This window comes from Heterocephalus glaber, unplaced genomic scaffold (assembly GCF_053883595.1).
Source record: "Heterocephalus glaber isolate CG9 unplaced genomic scaffold, H.glaber_assembly_v1.0 deba00001456, whole genome shotgun sequence".
NCBI classification, from domain to species: domain Eukaryota; kingdom Metazoa; phylum Chordata; class Mammalia; order Rodentia; family Bathyergidae; genus Heterocephalus; species Heterocephalus glaber.
This window is the reverse complement of record NW_028258304.1, coordinates 2539314-2567036: the sequence shown is the minus strand read 5'-3', so window position 1 is coordinate 2567036 and position 27723 is coordinate 2539314. Positions and strand designations below refer to the sequence as shown.

The window sequence follows — 27723 nt, the reverse complement described above, 5'->3', positions numbered from 1 at the left end:
TTTGTTTCATGTTGTTAAAACAAAATATGTGATGTTGGCTCAAAATTCTGGTGACTGGAAAGTCCAAACAGCATGGTACCAGCATCCCATCTGATGAAAGACCTCCTGGCTACATTGCAATACACCGGAGAAGTGAAAAAGGAAGCAGCCACATACAGAAGAGACGTAGCATGTGGGCTGGTCTTCTTTTAACAATCAGAGTCGCAAGAACTATACTGATCCCTTACCAAGGTGGTACCCCCATGACCTGTCCACCTTTTAGTCCATCTCTTAAAGGTTCCACCACATCTTAGCACCGCCATAGTAGGGACCATCCTCCCAGGATATGCACATTCAAAAAACAGCATGTCTTCTTTGGGCAACCAGATAAATATGAACATAAACTGTATGTTCGTTAATACTGTATCTGGAACTGGGAATGCAGATCAACGGAAGAGCACAGTGCTTAGCATCTTAGCACTCATAAATACCTGAGTCTGATTTCCAGCACCACATGTAAATAATAATAATGTATCAGAGCAATATGCTTACTGGGAAGAATTGTATTATGATTGTATTATGGTTAACAGAATGCCCTTGTTCTTAGGAAATAAGCAGTATTTAAGCTTAAAATATCACATCTTCAAGTAAATCATATGCTTCAGCCCCCAAAACAAAATAAATAAGGCAAATTTGGCTAATGTACTTTTTTTTTTTAACCATCTTGGGAACTGAACATAGGGCCTTTGCATTGAGTTACTTCCCTGGTCCTTTTTTGTTTTGTTTTTTTGGTACCGGGGATCGAACTCGCGTCCTTGCGCTTGTGCAGCAGGCGGCGAAACCACTGAGCTAAATCCCCGGCCCTCCCTGGTCCTTTTTTATTTTGAGATGGTCTTGCTAAGTTGCCCAGGCTGGCCTCAAACTTTCAATCCACCTCCCTGGCATTTAGGTATGTGCCACCATATCTGCCTTAGTACGTATTTTTGAAGCTGATATCTAAACACTTAAAATATTTACTTTTATTAATTCAGCTTGAAGCAATGAAGTTACAAAGAAAATTTACAAAGCAAAATGCTAGTTGGGTTTCTTTCCAGCCACAATCATATTAAAATGCAAAACTTGATAGTGAATTTCCTGTGAAAATGAGTGAAAAAGCATGAGTAAGTAATTTTAGGGCCAGGGATTTAGCTCAGTGCTGCCACCGCCTGCCTCACAAGCACAAAGTTCTGAGTTCAATCCCCGATACACCCCCCCCCCAAAATTACTGTCTACAATGCTGCCCAGAATATTGCTGGTATGCTGTAAATATGTGTTGGCAATAGCTGTAGAATTCTCAGAATGACTTTTGAACATTTGCAATTTGCTACAAAATCATGTCAGTTTTCCTGAGTTACCGAACTGCAGGGAAAAAAAATAGTTATGTATTTTCCTAATTAAGAAACTGCAGAATGGTAAGTGGATGTACCTATGCTACCTGTCAGCATCCTAACCTCACTACCATTAAACAACTTTCCACTCTTCACAAAGGATAGACAACCTTTCAACTGTGGCAATACAGTTGAAATCCCTTATTAGATAGTACCTCTTTCATTTGCAGATAAGACCATACATATAAATAGGGTTACAAATGTATCTAATACATAATTGCAGATCTCAAGGGCAATCAGTGGTCTCAAAACTGTTTTTTTTTTTTCTTCTGAGACAGGGTCTCACTATATAGTTCAGGCTGGCCTTGAACTGCCTCAGCCTCCTAAGTGTTGGCATACGTCACCATGCCAAGCTCAACAAACTAACATTTTAGGTGGCTGATATTATACATTTGTAAGTAGGCTCAGTTATTATTGATGTAACCATCACATGATACATCCAATCTATTGGTAATGCCTGCTGCTAGATTTTTAACAACATATCCAAAATCCAACCATTTCTTATCACTTCTACGGTACTGAGTTATAAGCCACCCTTCTGTCCTTTGCCTGGCTTCCTGACTAGTTTACTTGATTTTGCCCTTTTAATGGTTAAGACATCATTCCCCTGCTTATGGTTTTTATCATCCTTCAGATAAAAGACACAATCCTTATAGGGCCATGTATGACAAGATGACCTTCTAACCTCCCCTTGAACCCTGCTCCCCCATTCTAACCAATCTTCTATTCCTCTTCACTCTCTTCAGGCTACCCAATAACCAGGGCACAAGATGGGCCACTGGTTCTTTCAAGAAAGCTCCTCTCTCATACATGTGCATAGGTTCCCTCATCTCCGATTTTCTATTGAAATGTCATTTATCAAAGAGTGAATTTACTATCCTTTATAAAGTAAGATCCATCCCATCCTCTCTACTGGGATTACTTTTCTCTCGCATTTATCAACATCTGACATAATTATTAATGAAAGTTCTTAAAATGACCTGTTGTACCACAGGTTCCAAGAACAATGACACCCATGGGATATGCTCTCAAATACTACTGAATGAATGTGATGTTTCTTTTTTTTTTTTGCAGTGCTGGGGACTGAACCCAGAAAGGGTCTCACTAGGTTATTCAGGCTGGCCTTGAACTTGTGATCCTTACCTCAGCCTCCTGAGTAGGATTATAGGTATGTACCACTGCTTGTGGCTTGCATTATCCTTAATTACTTATAGTGGAAACATTATAAGTATTATCCAATAATCAAATACCTCATTTTAGTTCACATTAACTTCAACCTTATCCCCCAACACACCCAAGCAATCCCATTTCCAGTTAAGAATGAGCAATGACATTCAACTCACTACAAAATAGATGGTATTTCATACAGACTACAAGGCCAAAGGTATTTGGAAAGGAGAGAAGGTGGACAATAAGATGAAATATATACATGGAGTGATGGAAAGGTAAGGCTTACATTAATATACAGCAATTATTAACTACAGGCTTTATAGTTGCACTGTAATTTATAGACCTACATTTTCAGCAAACAAAAAAACTAGACAATAATCATATACTATCTCTAAGGAGTATTCATATGCATTTTTTATTTGTTTTTTGAGACAAAGTCTCCCTATGTAGTCCAGAATGGCCTCAAATTCACAGCAACCTTCCTGCCTCAGTCTCCCAAGTGCTTGGATTACAGGCATGCACTACCAGGACTGGCTTTATATGCATTTGAGAGTAATCACATCAAAATGCCTGGATCTGAGTGAATTTACATCCATCAGCTAACACCAACTTTTTTTAGTTTAGCGTGCAGCTTTTAATTCTCAAATCAAATGTTTTTAAAGTGACCAAGGCCAAATCATACTCACCATACACACATTTTTATTTTTTCATTTAGACAATTTTAAGTTTATACATGAGAATAGTATGTATACATCACCCATCCACTCACTACAAATGTTTGAACTTATTAATTGTATCTTGAACACTCTTCAAAATAATCTTGAAGTATACCTTTTTTTAATGGTAGCAAAGGTTTATTAAAGTCAGGAAAAGAAACAGGCTGAGTTTGGCCAAGTATAAGTAGGAAAAGAAGTATAACCCTAAAGTGTGAGGGCAGGCCACTATGGAAGAGTGAACATAGTAGCCTTGAAGTATAAACTTTAAGAAAAATTTCTTACAATGTTTCTGAAGTATTACCTACAAGAAAGCGAATACTACAAGAATCTCTAACTGAACAAGGTGCTGCTGAACATGGAGAAGTGGCAAATCTCTGAGCCATTTAGGAAAACAGGTGATACTAAAATTCAGACTATTTTCAACACTGAGTAAAACCTTGTTTCATTTCCACGAACTGTACCAATTTTTAAATGAATTTACTGATCATTTATCACAAACCAGACATTGTGCTAAGCACAAATTAAAAGGCTCTGGTTTCCAGAGTCATTAAAGCAAACTTGACAGTAAACATACTGCTGAGAAAACTTTAGAGAGACTGGAACCTACCCTCAATCGAGATGAGTCTGACAGGAAGAATGGGAATTTTGACTGAGGGATGGGGCAGGAGAAGGTAATAGCCAATTCCAGATCATGGACTACTTTAGGGAGAAAAAAAAAAACCCAACCAAAAACTTAGATAGGGTGCTTTAATAAAGGGTACAAGGCAAATTATTCACAGTGTTGAATTAAAAGCCAAGGACAGGAGAGTTGCAAGATGAAGATCAAACATGTATGAATGTGAGCCAGGCGTGGTGGCGCACACCTGTAATCCCAGCACTCAGGAGGCTGAGGCAGGAGGACCACCTGGAGCTTAATGTTTCCTTGGCTACAAAAAATAGAGCTCTAGTGAGGATTAAATGAACATGTGGAGTACTTAATGCAGAGCCTGGTACATACTAAACATTCAATAACTATGAATGAATAAAACTCCATTAATTTCCCTGCCAAAGGTTGGTCCCTTTTCTCCAATCTAGTGCTATTTAACTACCTGCTTTTTGTATACTGGCCTGAGAATGTTGTCTTCATTATCTGATATTTCAAACCAATGTACTACTACAAAGGTTAAGTTCTCAGATATTTCTGGCAGTTTCTGAAATTACAAAAATTTCAAAATAAGAATTTTAAATCTAAAGATGTTATAAAACGAGTAGGGCTTAACCCAATATGCTATCACACCTCTAGCCAGGATGCAAGAGGAAAAAAAGTTTCCATAAACATCAGGAATCTAAGTTTTTTTAGGGAGTAACCATCTAAAGATACAATCTTTCCAAAACCAAAAGTTGTATCCTTATTAAAGATACACAAAAGTAACAGATTATCAAATAAACTAGCAAAGCATTTAACCTACTAAGAAAACAAGTGTAACTACAATTCTCATATACATTACAAATATTAGCTTAAAACTGAAAAACATTTGGCGATGAAAAAAATACATGTATTTAAATACGTAGAGAACTGGAAAAAGAAACCTAAAATTGCATTTTTAATGCATTGACTCCTCAAACTGCCAGCATTTCAAGAAAAAACAAAAGCTATGTTGAGAATTGACTGAAATGTTAACTATGTGAGAGGACATGTTAAATCTCTTTCACCACAGTAACCATTTACCATCTGTAGGCATCCCGTAACAAGCATCATGTTGCAAATTTCAAATACACAAAAATAACGTTTTAAAGCAAATAAAAACACATTTAGCCCTCCCTTTTTTCTTCTGCGAGAAATGCAACAAAGGGAAGATCACTTTATCTAATAATACAGTACTATGAAAAACAAAGAATACAGTGGGGGAGGCTTCAAGACAAAGACACCCCACGCTCAGATTATTTAACACTACTAAAAATTTTAAAGACTTGATTAAATACCTTAAAGAATTTATCAACTGCTGCTTCATAAAAACTGCCTGCTTCATCAGTAACATGTCAATCATGAGAGTAGTAAGTGACTATAAACCTGTATTAAATCCACTTCCCCTCAGTACATTTATTCGTCTGGGTGAGATTTCATTTTTAAAAAGCAGTTTGAAAATCCTTGGGGCGTCCGGTTAAGCTTTTTGGTCGAGGGTCGGGGGCGCTACAGAAGGAAAGCCAAGGAGAGAATAAAGAAAGATGTTTGGCTTTTTTCCAGTTGGCAAATATGAGAATAAAGTTTACCTCAGTCTCGGGGGGGGGGGGATTCCTATCAATGCAAAGAAAATGAAAGGAAGAGTTTCAGGTGGAAATCAAATAAAATTAAAGCTAAAACTAAAAGGGGGGGGTGGTAAGACCATGAGACAAAAAGCTTCGCCGAGTTCTAAAAAACTGTTTGAATGAAAAAGTCTTTTCCAGTTCTAAGGACCTCAGAGGGCCTGTGGCGAGGCCAAAGGCCACGCAGCGGTGCAGTTACGGTGCAGGGATTAATTCTGAGGGCTGAGCCCCTCTCCCTCCATCTGTCCTCTCAGCCCGGGTCTCGGCTCTAAGCATCCAGATGTGTGTTAAGGAGAGGAACCACGATATCGCGGCGTCCACGGAGAACAATAGGCTGGGGAGCGGCGCAGGGCCGAGGCCTGCCTCCGGGACGACCACCATCCCGCCTCCCTCACTGCTGCTCCAGACTCACAGAGTCTTGGGCATCTCGTCCTCCATGGCTGCTGCTGTTGCGGGGGCGCCTCTAGGTCCAGCTCCCGTCCTTTCACTATCTCCCAAATCGTTTGGGCGGTTATAGCTGCGGAATAGCGGGATTTCGCGGCTGACTGAAGGTTACTCCGCCTTCTTCGTCGGCGGCAATTACACCTAAACGGCCGGCCAGCGCGAACAATGAAGCCCCGATTCAAGATGGCGGCGAGCCGGGTGCCCGGGAGCAGCCGGAGAAGTGACCTGGGCCGCGCAGGCGCAGAGTAACCTTATGTTTAGCCTCGCGGCCGCCAAACTACACCTCAATCCGAAGGTTCACTTGTTGCGCAGCCGCTCTTCCCTTCGACGGTGGGGACGGCTCAAACAGCGCAGGCGCCAAGTTAACTGTTTCAAAATCCGGAGTAAATTTCCGGCAGCTGCAGACCCAAATGTCTCAATAATGAATTATAATGAAATAAAAATATGCAGAGGAATTGGGGAACCCAAACAAGAAAAGATTTAAGATTCTTCAATCCTTTTTAAAGGAGCGAAAAAGAGAATTGCGCCGCCCGGGAATCGAACCCGGGTCGCAAGAATGGGAATCTTGCATGATACCACTACACCAGCGGCGCTGATGAAAACGAGGGTTGTTAAAATCTCTTAGGAGTACATGCAAGTACAAGTTATTGCTTGGTGAAGTTCATATTTGTTTATTCATTAAAAAAGTTTATTGATGGTTTATAATCTGCTATTCTTCATTCTTTTAAGAAAAGATTTGTATTCCCAATGCAACTGAATGAAGTGTTTCTATATAGAAAAATCTCAATTTCGTTTAATTTTTTTCCTCAAAAAAGGGTTTCAGTAAGAATCTGTCTTGTTGGTGCTAACCAATTTGTTTGAGAGCTGGAAAAATATTCTCAGATGCTGGATTTTTCTTTATATTTGTATATCTTTGGTATAGTGAACCTACATTGAAAAGCATTTAAGAAATAGTTACTACTGCAAAGTGGTCACAAGACTCTTAAATCAGTCAGGGGATATATAAACTTCAGCTTTCTCTTAGGAGACAGTATTAGGACTCTGCAATGTGGGTCTGTGTACTCACTGTGCATTTCATACTGCATTTTATAAGTTATATGAAATATGTATTTTTAAACATAGGAGAATTTATACATCCAAAAGCATGATGTGCTCCTCAACCTCCTCAAACTAGTTCCTTTAGACTGTGATGTGTTTTGGATTTTCATTTTTGGAATTGTCATTAGAATCCGTTGCATATTCTTTGGATTATATGAAAAGATATCAATTATTAGTCTTTTGAGGATATATAAGACAAATGTTAACACCGTATAGTATTGTAATACCTTTTTGATACACCCATTTAAAGTGATTTTTAATTTATTTGGAGCTTTCTAATATCAATCAATTTTAAAACACTTTAATCCCACAAAATGAATTCTTTACCAATTAGCTGTCACTGCGTTTCCTGTCCCACCTCAATCCGCAAGCTGCTAATCTTTTTTACTCTATAGATTTGCTTTTTCTGGACATTTCATATAAATGGAACCATACAATATGTGGTTCCTTGAAACTGGTTTCTTTAACTTAGCATTGTGCATTCAAGATTCATCCATGTTGTAACACCTATCAGTACTCTATTCTTTTATATTGCCAAATAAAATGCCATTATATGGCATTTAATTTTTTTTATATTTGTATTTATTTTTATTTTTGTTTTTATTGAGACAGGGTCTCACCATGTAGTCCAGGCTGGCCTTGAACTCCTGGCGATCTTCCTGCCTCAGTCTCCTGAGTGCTAGGATTACAGAGGTGTGCCACCACACCTGTATGCTCTATATTGCATTTTTTTAAACTTTTTTTTTTTTAAGTGCTGGGGATTAAATCCACATCCTTGAGCTGAACTACATCAGGAGCCCCTACATAAGTAATTTTTTAGTAGAGTATTATTTTAAATTACAAAGTAATACATGCTCACTATTACAAGTGAAATAATGTAGGTATCTTCCACATTTCAACCTGTACACATACAGATACACATTTGTACAAGCACTACTTAGCATTTTTAGTTATTTCAGAAACATAGTACAGTACATAGTTTGCAATTTACTTAAACTTACTGTCCTAATATTTCCAGTTCAGCGAATATAGGTGAATGGATACAGGGTATTGAGGTCAGGCCCGTGGGGCTCCCAAACACACACTACCAGGGAGCTACTTTCCACCCCAAGTTTTTTTTTTTGGTACTGGGGATCAAACTCGGGTCCTTGTGCTTGCGCAGCAGGTGGTGAAACCACTAAGCTAAATCCCCAGTCCAGCCCAAGTTTTAATAGTAGCTGTGAAATAGTCCATAGTATGAGTGTGCCATGATTTACTCAATTAAAAATTGAATAAATTACCATAATTGGTATGGACAGACATTCAAATGACTCTTTTTTTCTACTACAACCAATGTTGCAATTCTAGTTTGTATATCCTTATAAATTGATTCTTTTATTTCCATAGGGTTGATTCCCAACATGTTATTACTGAATTAAATAAAGGTTGTAGTCATTCACAGCCTCACCAACAAAGCTTGAAAATTGGTCCCAGAGCCCTCGCCCAGTCTCTTTCCATTTTCATTAAGATGTTATTAATCTTATTAAATTTTGTCAATATGATCAATAACAAATGGTATCTCTTTGTTTTGGCATTTATCTAAACTGCTACTAGGGTTGAATCTCTTCATATATATATGTATATATATATATATATATATATATATATATATATATATATATACACACACACACATACACACATATTTTTTGGTACCGGGGATTGAACTTGGGTCCTTGCACTTGCGAGGCAGGTGGTGGAACCACTGAGCTAAATCCTTAGCCCTCTTCATATATGTTTCTACCATTGGCACTTATTCTTTTGTGAATTTCATATTCATACACTTAGTCTGTATTTAGAGTTATTTATCTCTTATCAGTTTGTAGAGCTCTTTGTAGCCTTGTAATATTAACCACAATCCTTTTGTCTTATTAGTATCTTATTATTTTCCTTTGCATTATATTTTTTGGGAAAAAAATTAATCTTTAATTAACATCCTCATTTGACCGTTTGACTACCAACATTTTGTTTATTTCTATTTATTTATTTATTTTTGGTACCAGGGATCAAACTCGGGTCCTTGTGCTTGCAAGGCAGGCGGCAGAACCACTGAGCTAAATCCCCGGCCCCTACCAACTTTTAAAAAATGTGCCAATAATGAGATGCTATGTGTTGGTGCAACCATCCTTTGGTGGAAACAAAAAAACCCAACTAAACAAAACACTCCTGGGGTGTGGGCCTTCAAACTCTACAGTGGGTTTTTTTAGCATGAGAACTGTCCCAGCCCACCAAGGCAGACGCTTTTGTGCCTGTACAGTGTGACGTGAGCTGATCCACTAGCCATCTTGGCATTCTTGGCAAGAGTTAGAACAAGAACAATCTGTGAAAGCTGAGAGAAGAAAGTTTACCTATGCTTATCAATCTATAGAGGTCTTTGTATGTTTGCAAGTGTTAACCACAATTCTGTTGTACTTTTCTTTTCTTTTTTTTTTAGACAAAGTCTCACTATGCAGTTCAAGCTGGCCTCCAACTCTCAGCAATCCTCCAGCCTCAGCCTCCTGAGTGGTGGGAGTACAGGCGCGCACCGCCACCATACCTGGCTACTTTTACTAGTTAAATTCTACACTTTTTTTTTTTTTTTGTACCAGGGATCGAACTCAGGTCCTTGCGCTTGGGCAGCAGGTGGCGAAACCACTGAGCTAAATCCCTAGCTAAATTCTACACTTTTGCCTGGAGTGGTGGCACAGGCCTGTAATCTCAGCATTCAGGAGGCTGAGGCAGGAGAACACTGGCAAATTTGAGGCCAACCTGGACCCCATAGTGAGTTCAAGGCTAGCTTGAACTGTGTAGCATGACTCTGTCTCCAAAAAAAGAAGATAAATAAATAAAAATAATAAAAAATAAGTTCTGTCCTTTGCCACCTGAAAATGATTAGGTTTTATGTAGTCAAATATATTTATCTTTTCTGATATTGCTGATATTATTTCTGAATTGTCCATCTTATTGAATAAATATCATTTAGACATTAGCCACCCATCACTGCACCTGACTAGTTCTTTGTTGCCTGGTGCAACTCAGTGGTGAGCTGATATTAAACCCAAGGTCTGCAGACAGAGTTGGTCTGCATGTGGATGGCTCTATGCTGAAATTTGAAGAGGTAGCAACACTGTAATGAGACATGCTCTGTGATGAGAGTTCTGGGAGAGCTGCAGCCAGCCTATCATATGTACTTGCATCTATCTGAGACAGGTTTATCTATCCCTGCTTTTCATTCTCTGGGGTCAACCAAGTTGGGGCTGCTGGAGCCACAAGAAAAAAACAGAAGGAAAAAATAAATATCACTCAGACTCTTTGGAAAAAGAAAAAAAATGAGATAGGAGGTAAAAAGTTATGAGAACAATTCTCTTCAAGGCAGTTTCAAAGAAGAAAACTTAATTGAGCAATGAAGAAAACTTAATTTTGAGCCTGAGTGCTGTCAAAGATAAAGCTGTATGGTAAGTCGGTAAGGACATATTTTAATCAGTAATATATTATTGGAATAGGGAAAATTCCAGTGTGAACTGAACTCAAATTCCATTTGTACAAGTACAAAGGTGACTGGACCTTTGATTTATTTATTCATTATTGGTACGTGTTTGTAGTACGTAATGATTACATTCATTGTGGCATGCCTGGACATTTTAAAGGGAAAATGAGGCAACAGGGAAAAAGTGAGGAGAGGATCAGAGTCAGGGCATTGAAAAATAAAAAGCAGAAAGTGAAAGTTGGCCCATGTGCAACCACCTGTTTGTTGACTAGCTCTTAACTGGGTTTGTTAACTGACTCCGGGTTACCCTCTTAACCTCTCATAGAGGCCAGGAGATATATCTATCTTCTTATGTTGGTTGGGACAACAGTAAATTCTCGGCAGTTTTATCTCACGCAGTTACTTTCAGAGGGAGCAGAGCTAATGTAGGAATGCATCTTTGGTCTGTTAGAAATTATGTTAAAGCTTTGTGTAATTTTTATTTTTTTTCCTGGACACAAGGTCTGGCTGTGTAGTTCAGGCTGGCCTTGAATTCACTATGAAGCCCAGGCTGGCCTCAAACTTGTGGTAATCCTCCTGAGTGCTGGGATTTCAGGTGTGCACCACCACCCCTGGCAAGCTTTGCATAATTCTTCATAGGCCAGAGTTTTGGCCTATTGAAGGCTCAGAGGATCCTAGCTGGAGTTTTGACAGGAGATAATGATCTTCACTGTTTGTCTTTCTAAAAAAAGACTTTTTTGGATAATATCCATTTGACTAAATGTTTGTTATATTACTTTTCTTTTTTTTTTTTGAGACAGGGTCTTGCTATGTAGTTCAGGCTGTCCTTGTACTCACTATGTAGCCCAGGCTGTAACAGTGGTGTGCCACCCTGTCTGGCTTACCTTGTAATTATACTCCATATATGTGGTAACATTTTTCCTCATGATTTTTTAACCCATTTTGAGTTTTACTGGCACTATTATTTTGAAAGAGCAAGGGCGCAGAATGAGAAGGCCTTCCACCTACCATTTTGCAAATATTTTAAACTATTTCACTGAAGTTCTTCCTTGTTCAATAATTCCTTCACAAGGTTTCAGTATCAGAAGTCAGTTTTAAATATGACCCATAGGTCAGAAGTCACTAACATGGTCAATTTTAGTCAATCAGCAAATATTTATTGAGGGCCTATTTTATTTAATGCACTGAGGTATTATGGGCATAATATAGTTGGAATGGAAACCCAAAACCATTGTTTAATTTTTTTCTTTGTCATTTTCAGATGTAGTTTAAAAGGGGGCTTAATCTCCTTATTTTTCTTAAGTAGAAGTGTTTATTTCTGAAGCATTTATATCTTCATCCATAAAACCTTAACACCCTTCCTTTTCATTGTGTTCCTTTGTTCTCCGGGTAGCCCCTCAAATATGTCAGGCATGTGTTTGTTTCCTCTTTCCCTACATCATATCTACATGGCTTACTCCCTCACTTCCTAAGAATTTTTGCTCAAATACCACTTACTCAACGAGGCCTACCTTGACCATCTTTATCTATCTGTCTGTCTGTCTATCTATCCCATCTATCTATCTATCTATCTATCTATCTATCTATCTATCTATCTATCCATCCATCTCTCTGGAAAACTAAAGAATTATGCTGGGTGTGGTGGCACATGCCTGTCATCCCAGCACTTGGGAGGCTGAAGCGGGAGGATCACCAAAAATTCAAGAGGCCAGCCTGGTCTACACAGTCACAGTGAGTTCAACTGTACTTCCTTCAGTTTCAGCTTGCTCAATACAGGGCTGGAATCCTGCAACTTTTCACCTTTTCCTTTCAAGATGTCTTCTTTGCTCTTCTGCAAGCAAGTCTGCTATCAAAGGATTCTCAGTAATTTCTTCAACAGAGTCAATGGACATCCTTTAATTTTTTTTGTTTTTGTTTTTTTGGTACCAGGGATCAAACTTGGGACCTTGAGCTTTCGAGGCAGGTGGCGGCACCACTGAGCTAAATCCCTGGCCCTTATCCTTTAAATTTAACATCCTCCTAATAATGTCATTGAGTTCACCTGAGTAACCATATGGCCTTGGCTTGAATTTGCCTTCTCTGATTTTCTTAGCTAGTTCTTTTTGGTTGAAAGCTGTGTAAATGGAGACATTAATGTGCACAATTCATTTTTTTTTTTTTGTACCGGGGATCGAACTCAGGACCTTTTGCTTGCAAGGCAGGCACGGTGCCACTGAACTAAATCCCCCACCCCTAGTACATTTCAGATATACTTAACGATAGCATTCATCATAGGGAGTTTGCACCTATACATGATACATCCTGCCTCTTCTTTTTTTTAGGTACCGGGGATCGAACTCGGGTCCTTGCACTTGCGCAGCAGGCGGCGAAACCACTGAGCTAAATCCCTGGCCCTATCCTGCCTCTTCTTAATGTGCACAATTCAGACAACAAACAACCCGGTGACCAGACATCTGATATCTCCTTGTAGGACATGATTCATTTGTTCAGGAGACACATAATAAGGTGTGCTAATAAATGTTTTCGCAAAAATCACAGCATAGTGTAATATCCTAGCTAGCCCAAAGCCCCCAAGTTTGACGTTTTGCTTGCCAGTCAGGAAAGCATTGGCTCTTTCAGACCCTGATGGAGCAGAGTATAACCACCATCACTTCATCTGTGATATTCCTCAGAGCCAGCATGCACTGAGTCATGGCTAGAAGAAAAAACTCTTCATCCAAATATTGTCCTTCCTTGTTTCCCTTATAATAGCCAGCTTCCCTCCTTCCAAAAGTTCTATTACAATGTATAATGTTGTGTTGGTTTGGTCAACAATTGGATCATACTAACAATGTTTCAGATATTTGGATGTTTGACTTTATGAAGGGAATTCACCTCAGAGACAGACACTTGTTTTTTAGTTTCTGTGATAAGAGTTAAATTCTTTCCAAACTAATTGGCTTTTCAGTCCAGAGTTGGCTGGCTCCAAGGCAGGAAGTCACGGTGAAAAGGCCTGGGTGGAAGAAAGCTGCTGGCCTCATGGAGGTCAGAAGCGGAAAGAGCCCAGTGTATTTAAAATTACAGTACATTTTCCATTCTTCTCATCCCATGCACTACATCATTTACCTATTTATTCTAATCATCATCTCTTCCCCTCTCTCCCTCTCTCCATTAGAATATCAGCTTTATTAGAGTATTTATTTATTGACTGTTTTGTTTTTGGTACTGGGGATTGAACTCAGGACCTTGCGCCTTTGAGGCAGGCTGCAGCACCACTGAGCCCCTGCTGATTGGTTGGTTTTTTGAGACATGGTCTTGCTATGTAGTTCAGGCTGGACTTGAACTATGTTGCCCAGGCTGGTCCTGAACTCACGGCAATATTCCTCCCTCAGCCTCCTGATTGTTGAGATTACAGGGATGTGCCATCATGATGGCAATTTTTTTTTTTTTTTTGGTACTGGGGATTGAACTCGGGACCTCATGCTTGCAAGGCTGCAAGGCAGGCGCTGGAACCACTGAGCTAAATCCCCGGCCCCATGATGGCAATTTTTAAAATCTGATTTTTCACAAGCACCTAGACCATTGCTTGTCATTTAGAATGAACTCCAATATTTGTCCAGTGAATAAATGTGTCCCCCCGCACCCTGGATTTTCTACTTCATGTTTCCAAGTTCAACTTTTCTTTGTACTCAGTTTTCTTCCATTTCCACTTCTCTTTATTCTCATTTAGTAGTTATTCTTTCTTTCTTTGGGTAGGAGTATTGTAATTTCAGAAGTGGGATCATGCTATATTCATCACTCACCCACTAGCTTTTCTCAACTAATAATATCAGGACAACAGTTATAGGCCAGGCATTCTTTTTGATGTATGCATAACATTTTACCATATAGCATCAGTATAGTATCAGTATGTAATATCTATAATTTTCTTCCTTCTTGGTTGGGACAGATCCCTGTAAGAAAAGATAAATTAACAAAAGAAAAACAAACAAAAGTTTAATAATTTGCATTTCATGTGTACATGGAATATACCTCCAAAATGAGTAAATCTTGAAAAGGTGGATTCAAATTCAGGGTTATACAGCATATTCAACAAAGAGCAGTAAGTTTTTAGAGGCTTGATAAGACAGAGAAAAAGGATTTTGAGTCTCTAGGGATGGCAAATTGTGCGAAGGCAAATAAAGGATAGAGAAAAGGTCTTTGGTAAAGTTTGTCATATAGATTCTTCTGATCCTGGTGGATTAAAGTCTGTCAAAAGACAAAATTAAGGCCAGGGATTTAGCTCAGTGGTTTTGTTGCCTGCCTCGAAAGTGCAAGAACCGGAGTTTGAGCGCTGGTTCCCCCCCCCCCCGCCCCCCCAAAGACAAAATTACAACAAATTTAATTCTCAGTTAACTTTTGTTGTTGGTGTGTGCGTGCACACTGAGAATCAAACCTAGGTCCTCAAGCATGCTAGGCAAACATTTTACCACTGAGCTATGTACCCAGGGCTCCTCAACTAGTTTTTAGGAAACACCATTATATTAAGTAGCATGTTTCTGTGAGCTGTGCAGTGGAGGTTAGTTTTATAGGCAGAAAGAGCTGAGGAAAGCAGAAACAACAAAAAGTGGATTGGTCTTTTTAGTTATTAAGCAAAGGGAACTTCCTTATTGTGTCTGAGGAAACTGACTTGTCTGGAGGTTTGGCTATCGTGTATCTCTCCTGGTTTCTCAGAAGGTCACGTAATATAGTTTCAGCGTGGTGGCAAGGAACTTCACTATGAGTGGCTCCATTTTGGTTTGGCCTGTTGGACTTAGTGCACCTGCTCAGTTCAAACCAGTAGTTTCCTATAAATTGTATTTAAGAGATCTAAAGTTGTCTTCATTGATTAATTCTTGTCCTCCTAGGCAGAAAGGGGGAGAAGGGACACTTTGCTTTTGTAAATTTATGTTATGCTTTTGGGAAAATGGGGGAGGGCAGAGAGCTTTTCTTGTATCCACACCTTCTCAATTATTTCAGTTTGAAATAACTCTCATACCAGAGGCATATTTTGAGGTAGCACATTCTGGTCTCCTATAGGCACACTACTTTTATTCTTGTCCATCGCTATATTCCGCTCCCCTCACTTTACACCGCCCAACCCTCAGTCTCCTCCATTTTTATCTCGCACCACGCACCCATTCATCTCGAGCCCAAGAGACCCCAGAACAAAGTGATCACTTAGTAAGCATTTGTTGCTCCCTTGGCCTATTTTGACAGCTGTTGGCTTTGTGCATTTTCTGAGACCGTGCCACTAAGGGCACTAATGAAGGCACTTCACTCAGAGAGGTGGGGAGGAAGGAGAACAGCTGGGCTGAGTCCTCACCTGCAAGTTGGACGTCTTCTGAAAGAGGGTGAGCTTCGGGTGGGCGGGGTGTGCCTGGGAGACCAGCAGCCTGGGGAGAGAACTACTGGAGGGCGGGTGTTCCAGGGGTCAGGCCCGGGAAGAGGCGGCGCTGGGCCTAGGGGCGGGGCGGACAGCGCGCAGCCGCGCCGCGATTCGGGGACTTCGAGGAGCTGGAAGGTCCCTGCCGCGCTCGGAGAGGCTATGGGTCGAGCCTCTGCAGAGCTCGGGTCGTGGCAGCTTGGGCTGTGGCTGCTGCTGTGTAGCTGGGGGTGCCTCGCGAGAGCCGAACTGAGGGCCCCGCCGGATAAGATCGGTAGGCCAGAATGGGGCGGTGCAGGAGGGCGCTGGAGCGTAGAGGGCCGGGCGGCTCAGCGCAGTTCGCAGTTTTCGTAGTTCTAGCCTCTGGGTGGCTGTCGGTCTCCCTAAGGACCGGATGGTGCATTCCTGGGCATGGGCGAGGATGGGGACCAAGTGTCCTGCAGTCCAGTCTTAGAGCTGGGCTCCGGGTAGACCCAGATCCCTTTTGCCGCCTTCCTGTTGCAGCACCTTGCCGAAGACAGTCTTAGGCGCGCGCAGCAGACAAAGCACAAGGATCGGTGCGAACAAGCCCAGCCTGTCTGCACCTCTGATAGGCCGCAACCCCTTCCCCATCTCCGCTTTGCTGTTGTCGGCCTGCTCTGAGGTCTCTGGCCTGCAGTTTCTCTGCCTAGGACTGCTATAGCTGCCAAGACAATCTGCAGTCTGTTGACTTTTTCGTTTCAGTCGCTTTGGATTTGGCTCCCTGGTCTCCCACTCCCCTAGTGAATGTTGTATCCCTTGGGATCGTTAACCTGTCTACGTTGAGTCTACACGGAGACAAAAGACTGGAGCTAGGGGAAAATGGCGGCCACTTTATTTAAAATGCGTGCTGGGAAGGTTCCACCTCTTCTCTTGCCATGAGTTGGGCACTGAGAAGGGAGTGAAGGCCTGTTGGTGCCTTTAGAAAAACCTATGAGAATCTTTGGGCATCTGGGAAAAAAGTCGAGTTAATGTCAATCTGCGGTTTTGAGAGGAGAGATTTTTATCTTCAGAGCAGCCCCTCCCACCTCCAGTTTTCCCTTAATTGTTGAGTAACCTCTATTATAATTAATGGAGCTGGGCATGGTGGCGCACACCTGTGATCCCATCGCTTTGGAGGCTGAGGCAGGATGATCACCGAGAGTTCGAGTCTAGCCTGGGCTACATAGTGAGTTCAGAGCCAGCCTGAACTACAAAGCGAGACCTTGTCTCAAAAAACAAAAACAAAGGGCCCGGGATTTAGCTTAGTGGTTCCACCGCCTGCCTCGAAAGCGCAAAGACCCGAGTTCGATCCCCTGCACCAAAACAAACAACAACAACAAAACTAAACTAATGGCCTTTCAAAAATGAAATCCATACTGGTAAAGAGAAAAACAACTGTTCTTTTTTTCCCCTCATAGCCATTATTGGAGCTGGAATTGGTGGCACTTCATCAGCCTATTATCTGCGGCAGAAATTTGGGAAAGATGTGAAGATTGATCTATTTGAAAGACAAGAGGTAGGGGGCCGTTTGGCCACCCTGAAGGTGGAAGGGCAAGACTTTGAGGCAGGCGGTTCTGTCATCCATCCTTTAAATCTGCACATGAAGCGTTTTGTTAAAGACCTGGGTATGTAATTTTGGTCTTAGAGCTAAGCAAATTTCTCTGTGACCATCCCTGGATATTTTTTTTTTGGTACTGGGGATCAAACTCTGGATCTTGTGCTTGTGAGGCAGGCAGCGGCACCACTGAGCTAAATCCCCGGCCCACTGGATATTTTTACCATATGGAAAACTGAAACTTTTATGTCTTGCTAGTTATCTTTTACAGAGAAGTTGGTAAAACTGATTCCCTCAGTGTCCACTTGGCAGTTGGTACTGGTTTAGTTGAGAGCCACTCTCTTGTAATGGGACACTTGTTATCTGTACCTTCAGTTATCTGGAATTACAGCCATGGGCTGGGGTAAGGATGCCTGCTCTTGTGAATTCTTAAACCTCTGGGTTTGTGTTGAGGAATCAGAAACTATTTTGGGCTAGCTGAAACCTTAGAATGCTCATTTTACAGCTGAGGAAATGAGGCCCAGAGGCTTGTATTGTCTGGCTTAAAGTCATTCACACAGCTCTGGGTACAGCCATGTGCTGCCTAGCACTCAGGACATCTGACTGCTGCTTTCCATACCAGCAGAAGAGTTGAACAGGTTGTGGAGGCAGTCTGGGCAGGCCTTGCAGATTCCTCAGGGAATATTGTGCAATATTGGCCTCTTCACTTACCTGAAATACCTCGTTTTGCAAAAATGAGATCTGAATTGGAACTACCTTGCACATTTCCTGTAGCATGGTACCATATTAGTACCATTTCCTCTATGATTAAGAATAGCCTAATTTTGATGTATCTGCATGATCTTCTGACCTATCTCCCGAGTCTAATTTTGGATAGTGCCGTGAGTGTATCACACTGTTCTAAAGATAGAGCTTCTTTTTTTTTTTGGTATCAGAGATCAAACTTGGGTCCTTGTGATTGTGCCACAGGTGGTGGAACCACTGAGCTAAATCCCTGGCCCAAGATAGAGCTTCTTTAATAGGCCCCTTGAGAACTAGGGGAAGCCAAGAATTCACTCACTTAAGAGTATTCCTGGGAGGTTCTCCTGGATTACTTTCTTTCATTTGACCGGTGGTGGAAATCACTGACTTAGCTACCTGTTCTGTTTTTTCAGGCCTCTCCACGGTTCCAGCTTCAGGTGGCCTAGTGGGGGTATACAATGGAGAGACTCTGGTGTTTGAGGAGAGCAGCTGGTTTATAATAAACATGATTAAATTAGTTTGGCACTATGGATTTCAGACTCTTCGAATGCATATGTGGGTAGAAGATGTGTTAGACAAATTCATGAGGTAATGTTTTCCCCTTCCATTTAACCTAAGAACTTTCAGTTTGATGAAATTTAGGAATTACAGTTTCTTGGAGCAGTTCTCTAGATAGCTGCAAGTCCTGTTTATAAGATTGTTAGGCAGGGCCAGGGATTTAGCTCAGTGGAACCATGCCTGCCTCGCAAGCGCAAGGTCCTGAGTTTGATCCCTGGTACCGCAAGAAAAAAAAAAAAAAGATTGTTAGGCAAAATGTTTTGTAGAAAATATGCAGAAAGGGGCCAGGAATTTAGCTCAGTGGTTCCGCCACTTGCCTTGCAAGCACAAGGACCAGAGTTTGATCCCCCATACCAAAAAAAAAAAAAGGAAATATGCAGAAAAAACCCTAAAATACTTAAATCCTCTGGAGCTGGGAGTGTAACTCAGTGATAGAGTGCTTGTCTAGTATGCACTAGGCCCTGGGTTGGACCCCCAGCACTGAAAAACAAATATAAGGGCCAAGGTGTGTTGGTATGATATAGTTAGGGGGTGATATTTTAGCTTCTCAGTTTTGGTACTGATATGTAATCAGTTTTTCCAATAAAAACTTATTTAACATTTTGTATATTATACTCTTAGTAGATAATGTTGAAATGATTATAATAGTGTCCCTTGCTCTCTAAAACTGTTTTATTTTTTGAGAGAAGGAACTTGATATAAACTCTTTTCTCCGATGATCACTAAAAAGGGTCTTCAGCCAGGGATTTAGCTCAGTGATTTCGCCGCCTGCTGCACAAGCGCAAGGACCTGAGTTTGATCCTCAGTACCAAAAAGAAAACAAAAAACAACAAACAAAAAAACTGAAAAGGGTCTTTCTTTGACACTTATTCTTTTCTTTGTTTCATATGCTTACCCGTGTGTAGGCCTTTTTACCTCTCCATAACTATTAGCTCCTGAAAGAAAGGAACCATGTCTTTCTTATCTTTGTACCACTTGCAGTGTGAAAAACTATGAATTGAATTACTATATGCACTAATTTATATCAGTGTTCTTTTAAATTCATAAAGTACGGAGAAATGCCAGGTGATATTTTCTGAATGAATGAAAAATCATATAATCTAGTGTTTAAGTGCTGAATGAGTGTCATTGATGTATATTTTTTTGACTTTTGGAGATGATGATGTCCCTATGGACTGGAAAGATTTTGCAGAGGAGGTGAGACTCAGGTTTTCTGAAGGAAGTATAGCTGTTCTGTGCTGGGAATGAGAAGTATATTCCAGAGATGGGGAGGAGCTTGTGGAGTGCTGGGGAGACTACATGCAGAGCATTTTAAAAGATCAGTGAATGAGTCAGCTCAGCTCAGATGGACAGTGTGCATGGAGATAGAGCCAGGTATGGTGGCATACCCCTGTTATCCTAGGAGATTGAGGCAGGAGGATTGCCATGAGTTCAAGGCCAGCCTTGTCTACACAGTTCAAGGCCAGACTGAACAACATAGTGAGACACTGTCTCAGAAAACCAAAACCAAAATCAAAACCCCCGAAATTACAAAAAAAAACCCAAACCCAAAACAAAACAAAACAAAACACAAAACATGCCCCCCCCAAAAAAAACCTAGGGAGGTAGATTTGATGAATCTGCCTTTGAAAGCCATAATTCTTTACAATGTCAGGCTAAATGATCATAACTTCATTTAGTAAGCAAGACTATTTTTGTATGCATAGATCCAAAGATAAGAGGAAATAGGTATTTTGGAGCTTTGGGGAGGTTAAAAAATATTTCAAAGTAAATAAGCCAGAAATTGGTAGATCAGTTATTCATTTTACTAGTTTGAATGTAAATTCTAATTTAAGATTAGGGGAATGAGAATGGAGTTACAAGAGATATGTTAGGAAAATTGAGATTTCCCATGTAAGTGGGAGAAACAGGAAAACACTAAGCTTCGGTGCTAAATGAACTGAGGATGACATGTAGGATATTTGGACTGGCCCACTGTTACCATTTTTGTTTAATTTTCATTTGTACATGTTTGTAGTATGTAATGATCACATTCATCATAGGAAGTTAGTACATCTACATTACACATAATTCTTTTTGCACCCCCTCCCCCATCCCTTGGTCTGGCCCATTATTTTTGGTTGAGGTATGGGGGTGAGTGGAGAAATTCAAACCTGGTGGAAAAATAAAATTTAATTTTGGCCATATATAGGTGCTGCTAGAAGATATAATGAGCTGGGTGAGGTGGTGAATGCCTATAATCCCAGCACTTGGGAGGCTGAGGCAGGAGGATTGCTGCAAGTTTGAGGCCAGCCTGGGGCTACATAGTGATTTCAAGGCCAGCCTGAACACATAGTGAGGCCCTGTCTCAAAAAAAAAAGAGAAAGATATAAAGAATCAGAACAAGACATACGCATTTCTTCAAAAGTGCTCCAAGGGACACCACATTAAAACAGCAAAGGAAGAGTATATGTAGAGAACAGTGGAATTCCAGAGGAGGAGTAGGGTGAAGGAGGCCCCAGAGCTTATGATGCTCTTTCCCTTATTTCTAAATCCCCTTCTCCCATCTTAGTGTTTAATGGCCATTTCTCTTCTTTTCAATAGGATCTACCGCTACCAATCTCATGACTATGCCTTCAGCAGTGTAGAGAAATTGCTACATGCTGTAGGAGGGGATGACTTCCTTAGACTGCTTAACTACACGCTTCATGAAACCTTGCAGAAAGCAGGCTTCTCTGAGAAATTCCTCAGTGAAATGGTTGCTCCTATCATGAAGGTCAATTATGGCCAAAGCACAAACATCAGCGCCTTTGTGGGTGAGTCAGGGAAAGTACTGTCATAGACATAGGCTCAAAAAAGGATGTAGCTGATGCTTTGGTGGTTCCTGACTAGGTCAGAGCTTGGAAAGGCTGTCTTTCTCCACATCTCAGACATTGTTAGTAGCACTGTTTATTTGTAGATGTACATTTTTCAGGGGAAAAGGTCCTAGGCATCCATTAGTTTAATGGTTCTCGGCTGGGCAAGATTTTGGCTGAAGGATCATTTGGCATTGTGTGGAGACATTTGGAGCAGAGCATCTAATTGGGAAAGAAGAGTCGGGAGAGGACCTCTTAACAAAGTGGGAATTAAAACACATTTTTTTGCTCCTGCTGACAGGGGCAGTGTCAATGTCTGGTGCTGATTCTGGCCTTTGGGCAGTAGAAGGTGGCAATAAAGTTGTTTGCTCAAGACTACTTAAGGCTTCCAAAGCCAATCTTATATCTGGCTCAGTAATGTTTATAGAGGAGAAAACAAGGACCAAGTCGACAGGTGAGTTTAACTTCTTTTGTCCTAATTACCCCTGCAGATCATTTATGGAGAAAAAAAACCTTTTTCCTTCTGGAATCTCTCACTCAGTTCCAAAATGAGGAAACATTACATTGCATATGTTATGCCTCGTAGAAATATTCTCAAACGTGCGCAAGTTTGGTGTCATGACTCTGAATTTTAAGAAATAACTCATCCACAAAAGCAAAAATTTCACATTTTGTACTTATCAAAACTGTGAATAGGGGCCTGGGGATTTAGCTCAGTGGTTCTGCTGCCTGCTTTGCAAGTGCAAGGACCCGAGCTTGATCCCCTGTACCAAAAAAAAAAAAAAAAAAAAAAAAACTGAATAGGAAATTGTCCTCTGTAATAAAATTGCAAGGAATAGTTATCTTTGTTTAAAATTTGCATTTATTTTATTCCCATGCCATAAGTTTTTGTTTCTTCAGTTTCTTCAGGGAAATCTTTTTCTTCTGTGCAACTTCCTCCTCTGGTTTAAGAACAGTTTGTTCCTTTTCAGTCAGAATAATCTTATTTTTATTTATTCATTTTTTTGGTACCGGGGATCGAACTTGGGTCTTTGCGCCTGAGCAGCAGGTGGTGAAATCACTGAGCTAAATCCCCGGCCCAAGTCATAATAATCTTGATGTGGCAGAGAGGGCTCATGTATGGGTTAATCTGGCCATGAGCTCTAAATATAGTGGTGCATCTTGGGTGCTTTGTTCACCTGGATATGTTCAATGACCAGGGAATCTGTGCTTAAACCCTTAAGCTCAGCATTACTTTCTGCATTTTTTAAGCATGTGCAGCAAAAATTCAGCACTCTTTTTGGGCTACCAACCTGTGTCCAGCCCCACTGTTTGGCCTGGGCACACCTACCAGCTGCAGCACTGTAATGATGGAATGGGACACATTTCTTCTTTAAAGTGACATCCTTCAGATACGTGGTGGCCTGTCAGATATGCATACCCTTGATGCCTGGGCAGTTTCACGGGTTTCCTTAAAGTGAACATGAAGATTTGAGCCTCTTGATTTCCATGGTTTTGTGAGGTTTTCTGTGTCAAGAGAATATGGAACCATTTTAACAGGTCATCTCAAGCTGCTTGCTTACAGGAAGAGGGAATAGTTACATATTTTGGTTTTTTTTAAGACAAGATCTCGCTATGTAGTCCAGTCTGGCGTTAAACTCACTATGTAGCCCAGGGTGGCCTTGAACTGGTGGCAGTCCTTGCGCCTCAGCCTCCTGAGTAGTGGGATTACGGGTGTGTACCACCACACCTGGCAAGAATTATTTTTAAAAGGTATAATGTTAGAAACACTAAAGAAATGTATACTTCTGTATTTTCATTAGGAAATCCAACAAAGATGTATGAAGTGGTCTACCAAACTGGATCTGAGACCCTTTCAGACTTCTATGACATTGTCTTGGTGGCCACACCACTGAATCAAAAAATGTCCAATATAACTTTCCTCAACTTTGATCCTCCAATTGAGGAATTTGATCAATTCTACCAACAAATAGTGACAACTCTTATTAAGGGAGAATTGAATTCAACTGTATTTAGCTCTCAAGAGAAAAATCAGTTTGGCCTCTCTACAGTGTTAGTCACTGATAGTTCAGATTTGTTCATTAACAGCATTGGGATTGTATCCCCTGTAAGAGAAGAGGAAAATCCTCTACCATCAACAGATGGAACATATGTTTGGAAGCTATTTTCTCCAGATGTTCTTAGTAAAAGGCAAATTATGAAGTTCTTTTTGTCCTATGACTATGTTGTGAAGAAGACCTGGCGTGCATATCCTGTGTATAGGCCCCCGCAGAAATGCCCCCCCATTGTGCTCCATGACCGGCTGTATTACCTCAATGGGATAGAGTTTGCTGCGAGTGCCATGGAGATGAGTGCCATTGCAGGCTATAATTCTGCTCTCCTTGCCTATCATCGCTGGAATGGGCATACAGACATGATTGACCAAGATGGCCTGTATGAGAAACTTAAAACAGAGCTGTGAAATAACTCTATCCACCTTTCCCCTTCTGGTTCCCGGTGAGTATCACTGGCAAAAAAATTACTGAATCTGAGCAGAGATGATTTTGAATCAGATATTTTCCCATTATCTTCATTTAATTATGGGTCATAAGCAAATGCAAGGTTCAGTGGATAACTTGCATCTAGGACATCTTCACAATTTACCTGCTTTCTCAATATCCATGACAGTGTTTCCCAAACTTGTCTAATCATAGCAATCACCTGGAGCTTGTTAAAATACATGGATTGCTGGGTGTGGTGGCACATGCCTGTAATCCCAGCACTCAGGAGGCAGAGGCAGGCAGATTGCTGAGAGTTGGAGAACAGCCTAGGCTACATAGTTCAAGACCAGCCTGGACTATCTAGTGAGACCCTGTCTCAAAAACAGCAACAACAACAACAGCAACAACAACAAGAAAATCAAAAAATCCCAACATGTGGATTCTCAAGCTTTTCTTTTGAGATTCTGATTCAGTAGGTTTGGAAGTGGAGCTCTGGATTTTGATCAAAATGGTAGAGCTGTTAAGATGAACTCAAATTTAAAGACATCTTAGAGACTGGCTCATTTAAGTTTCACATTTGTATATGATCTTTATTCAGATAATTATTTTGGAAGGTGATTTTTTTTTTTTTTTTGGTACCGGGGATCGAACTTGGGTCTTTGAGCTTGTGGGGGAAGGTGGCAGAACCACTGAGCTAAATTAAATTCCCGGCCTGTGGAAGTTGATGTTTTGAGGCTGTCTCTTAGCAGTATGCACCTTTTTGACCTAAATGCACCCATTGTTAATCCTGGACTTTCAGAATGTTATCCTTTGATTGCTCTGTTACCATTTTATTAGGGGCAAATTTCAGAAGTCTTATGAGTAAAATCTTAAGATTTTATACCAAAATCTCCAGGAAAATGGAAAGCAGATATGGGATACTGAATTAAGAAATTGACATTCTAATATTAAGGCTTTGCTTGAGGAACTTTAAAAATTACTGATAGGTCCTCACAGCTGCAGATTGGGATTTGATGGATTGAGGATATGAACTTGTCATTATAGCTTTCTCAGCTCCTAATATGCAGCCAGAGTTAAGAGACTCTTGGATGTAGGGGTGATGAAATATCTGCAAGGGGTTTTTAGTGCCTTAGAAGTCCTAAGAAACCCAAATCATTGTCAAAGCAGATCTATTTCACAAGCAATGATTTTTCTCAGGGAGAACTTTCACAGTAATCTTGATAAGGAGCATTAACAGTGTTAATAGCAGAGGCAACTTTTTTAACCCTAGAGCAGCAGTTGGCACTAGAACAGGATAACAGGACACCAGACTCTGTCAAATTCAGGATATGTTCAGAGTGCTGAATACATCAGTTACTGTAGCGTGGTGGGTTGGAAGGTAGATGCTGAAATCGTGAGGTAGTGGCTCTCAAACTTGCCTGCACAGTGGAATCAGTTGAAGGACTCAGAGCTTCCCTTATGCAGCCAAACTTGAGAAAACCAGTTCAGTGTTTGCTGTACAAAGGTCATGATCAATTGTCCTATCACTGGTATAAAGAACAAGTACATCTTGTGAATTCTGACAATAACTGCAACCTGGTTAACATGTACCATCATTTAAAGATTCCTTCATCAGATTATGTCAGTAGCTATTTTAGGAAAATGGTATGACATTAACTTAATAAAAATTATTTCTTCTCTAGTCCAATTGTGTACTATTACATAATACACTGATAAAACTGCCAAGATATATTTGATATAGACAGGAATTAAACTCATGGTTTATCAAAGGGTTAGCTCTTTCCTAGTTTTATTCTTTACAAGAGTGCTGAGGGATTTATATTTTTTTTCCTTTTGTGGTTTTAAAGAGGACAATTTGTAGAGACTGTAATGCTGTGTTATATATACTACAGTAGTCCCTCTTATCTAAGGGTGATATTTTCCGGTACTCCCCAGTGGTTGCCTGAAAGTGGACAGTACTGAACCCCATACAATGTTTCTTCCTGTACATACATACATACCCATGAGAAAGTTTAACTTATAAATTAAGCAGAGTAAGATTAACAAGTGTCTACTCATAATAAAAACTGTATTCTGTAAGGTATTTAATTTTTATTTCTGGCATTTTCCATTAAATATTTTCAGACTATGCTTGGTTTTCTGTAACTGAAGCTATGGAAAGCCAAACTAGATAGGGAGGACTACTGTAAATATTGGTAAATACTAATGAAATGATTTAATTTCTACCATTTGTAGACTTGTTTTGCAGTGGGATATATTTTTACTTATAAAAATACCAACTTAAAATGTTCCTGGTCTTATATCAAACCTACTGTGATTCAGTGTTCCAATAGGGTATCTGAAATTGCTTCCCAAAAACCAAAACAGGTTGAGTCATCAGACATATTAGGTATTTTCAAGTAACTTCAGTATTAAAAAAAAAAATTTTTTTAAACTGGAAGAGAAATACTACTAGTGCCTTCTACTCCAGGGATATTGGGTAGTTTTTACTGTAACTGCACCATTAAAGAATAATTTTATATGCCTTGCAAGCACAAGGACCAGAGTTTGATCCACGGTACAAAAAAAAAAAAAAAATTTTATGAAAGGAAAAATACTTTCAAGGTTTGCTACTCCAGGAGGCCAGTCTCTTTTTACGGAAGAGACTGTTAACAATGATGCTGGAGCTGAGTGGGAGCCAAGTCTACTCCAGTTGTTCCAAGAGTTGAGTATGGATCTGCATTACTTGGAATGATTATTAAAACTTTGCGGGGTCCCACCCTGGGATTTGTTACTTAACAGGATTATAGTGGGATACAAAAATTTGCATTTCTATTAAGTTCCCAGGTGATGCTCCTATTCTAGGAACCACACTTGGACAGTTACTTCTAAAAAGCAACATCTGTGAAGATTTAGAGATGCTGAATAAAAAAAATGTACTGAACTTAATATGTTATCCTGTGATTAGCTTGATTCGTGTTTTGTTGTAATCATTTTTTATAAAGAGAAAAAACACCATTTATATACATCATTAATTGTCTTAAAAAAATCTTAGAAGCTCACCTGTATTTTCCAGTTTTAAACTGATTGGAGATTTGCAGGCTTTTTGCTGTATCACAAAAAGAGTAAACAGGTCCTTAGGCATTTGCTTAGAATGTTTGTTAGGGTTAGGCTCATAATACAACCATGTGTAATGTATCTCTCATTTCAGCTTTTGAGCCAAAAACAAAATTCATCAACTAGATGAACATATTATTGGCTACATTCACTACTCTACTCGCAGTTACAATATGCTGTTTCTCTGAAATCCTGTTTCTATCTCTTGAAAAATTTCCCCAGTGATTGTGTTAACAATAAACAACTGTGTCATTACTTTTCATTTCTGTTGCAGTACCTTTTGAATGTCAATATATAGTGAAATATTCCAAAATCTGACTTGATGCCACAGGCGGAAAATCTTACACATCCTCATGTAACTGGTCAAAATGCAGGCACACATACACTATGCAAAATCACATTCAGGCTACATGCATAAGGTGCATGTATATAAAACATGAATTAATTTTAGTGT

At 40.2% G+C, this 27723-nt stretch overlaps 2 protein-coding genes, 1 non-coding gene and 1 pseudogene across 14 annotated transcripts in view; 1 reads left to right on the top strand and 3 right to left on the bottom strand.

Moving 5' to 3' along the window:
* The window catches only part of Tia1 (TIA1 cytotoxic granule associated RNA binding protein), a 34850-nt gene extending 28520 nt beyond the window's left edge, over window positions 1-6330 (bottom strand). For 4 of the 12 annotated variants that reach the window (XR_015452931.1, XR_002396728.2, XM_021262493.2 and 1 more), the window contains exon 1: window positions 5988-6215. Coding sequence is in view for 7 of the 12 variants with exons in the window: in XM_021262493.2 (XP_021118152.1) it covers window positions 5988-6013 (26 nt within the window). In the remaining 5 variants the exon portion in view is untranslated. Of the gene's footprint in view, window positions 1-5987 lie in introns of all 12 variants that reach the window. The other 8 variants (XM_087215948.1, XM_087215949.1, XM_087215950.1 and 5 more) reach the window with 6 other exon arrangements.
* A 211-nt stretch (window positions 6331-6541) lies between these two features.
* Window positions 6542-6612, bottom strand: Trnag-ccc (transfer RNA glycine (anticodon CCC)). The gene has a single exon. It is a non-coding gene; the product is annotated as a tRNA-Gly (tRNA).
* Window positions 6613-12902: 6290 nt separating this feature from the next.
* Window positions 12903-15684, bottom strand: LOC101724431 (serine/threonine-protein kinase Nek2 pseudogene; annotated as a pseudogene).
* A 386-nt stretch (window positions 15685-16070) lies between these two features.
* Pcyox1 (prenylcysteine oxidase 1) lies at window positions 16071-27531 on the top strand. The gene is made up of 6 exons (XM_004849910.4): window positions 16071-16279; window positions 17424-17630; window positions 18715-18889; window positions 21443-21654; window positions 21995-22147; window positions 23496-27531. The coding sequence occupies exons 1-6, from the start codon at window positions 16168-16170 to the stop codon at window positions 24152-24154; spliced, it is 1518 nt and encodes a 505-aa protein (XP_004849967.1). The 5' UTR covers window positions 16071-16167; the 3' UTR covers window positions 24155-27531.
* The last annotated feature ends 192 nt before the right edge of the window (window positions 27532-27723 follow it).

Coding starts and splice junctions, on each gene's coding strand:
- Pcyox1 (XM_004849910.4), top strand. CDS start 16,168: ATGGGTCGAGCCTCTGCAGAGCTCGGGTCGTGGCAGCTTGGGCTGTGG. Junction 17,631..18,714: donor GCGTTTTGTTAAAGACCTGG/GTATGTAATTTT, acceptor CTGTTTTTTCAG/GCCTCTCCACGGTTCCAGCT. Junction 22,148..23,495: donor AACAAGGACCAAGTCGACAG/GTGAGTTTAACT, acceptor TATTTTCATTAG/GAAATCCAACAAAGATGTAT.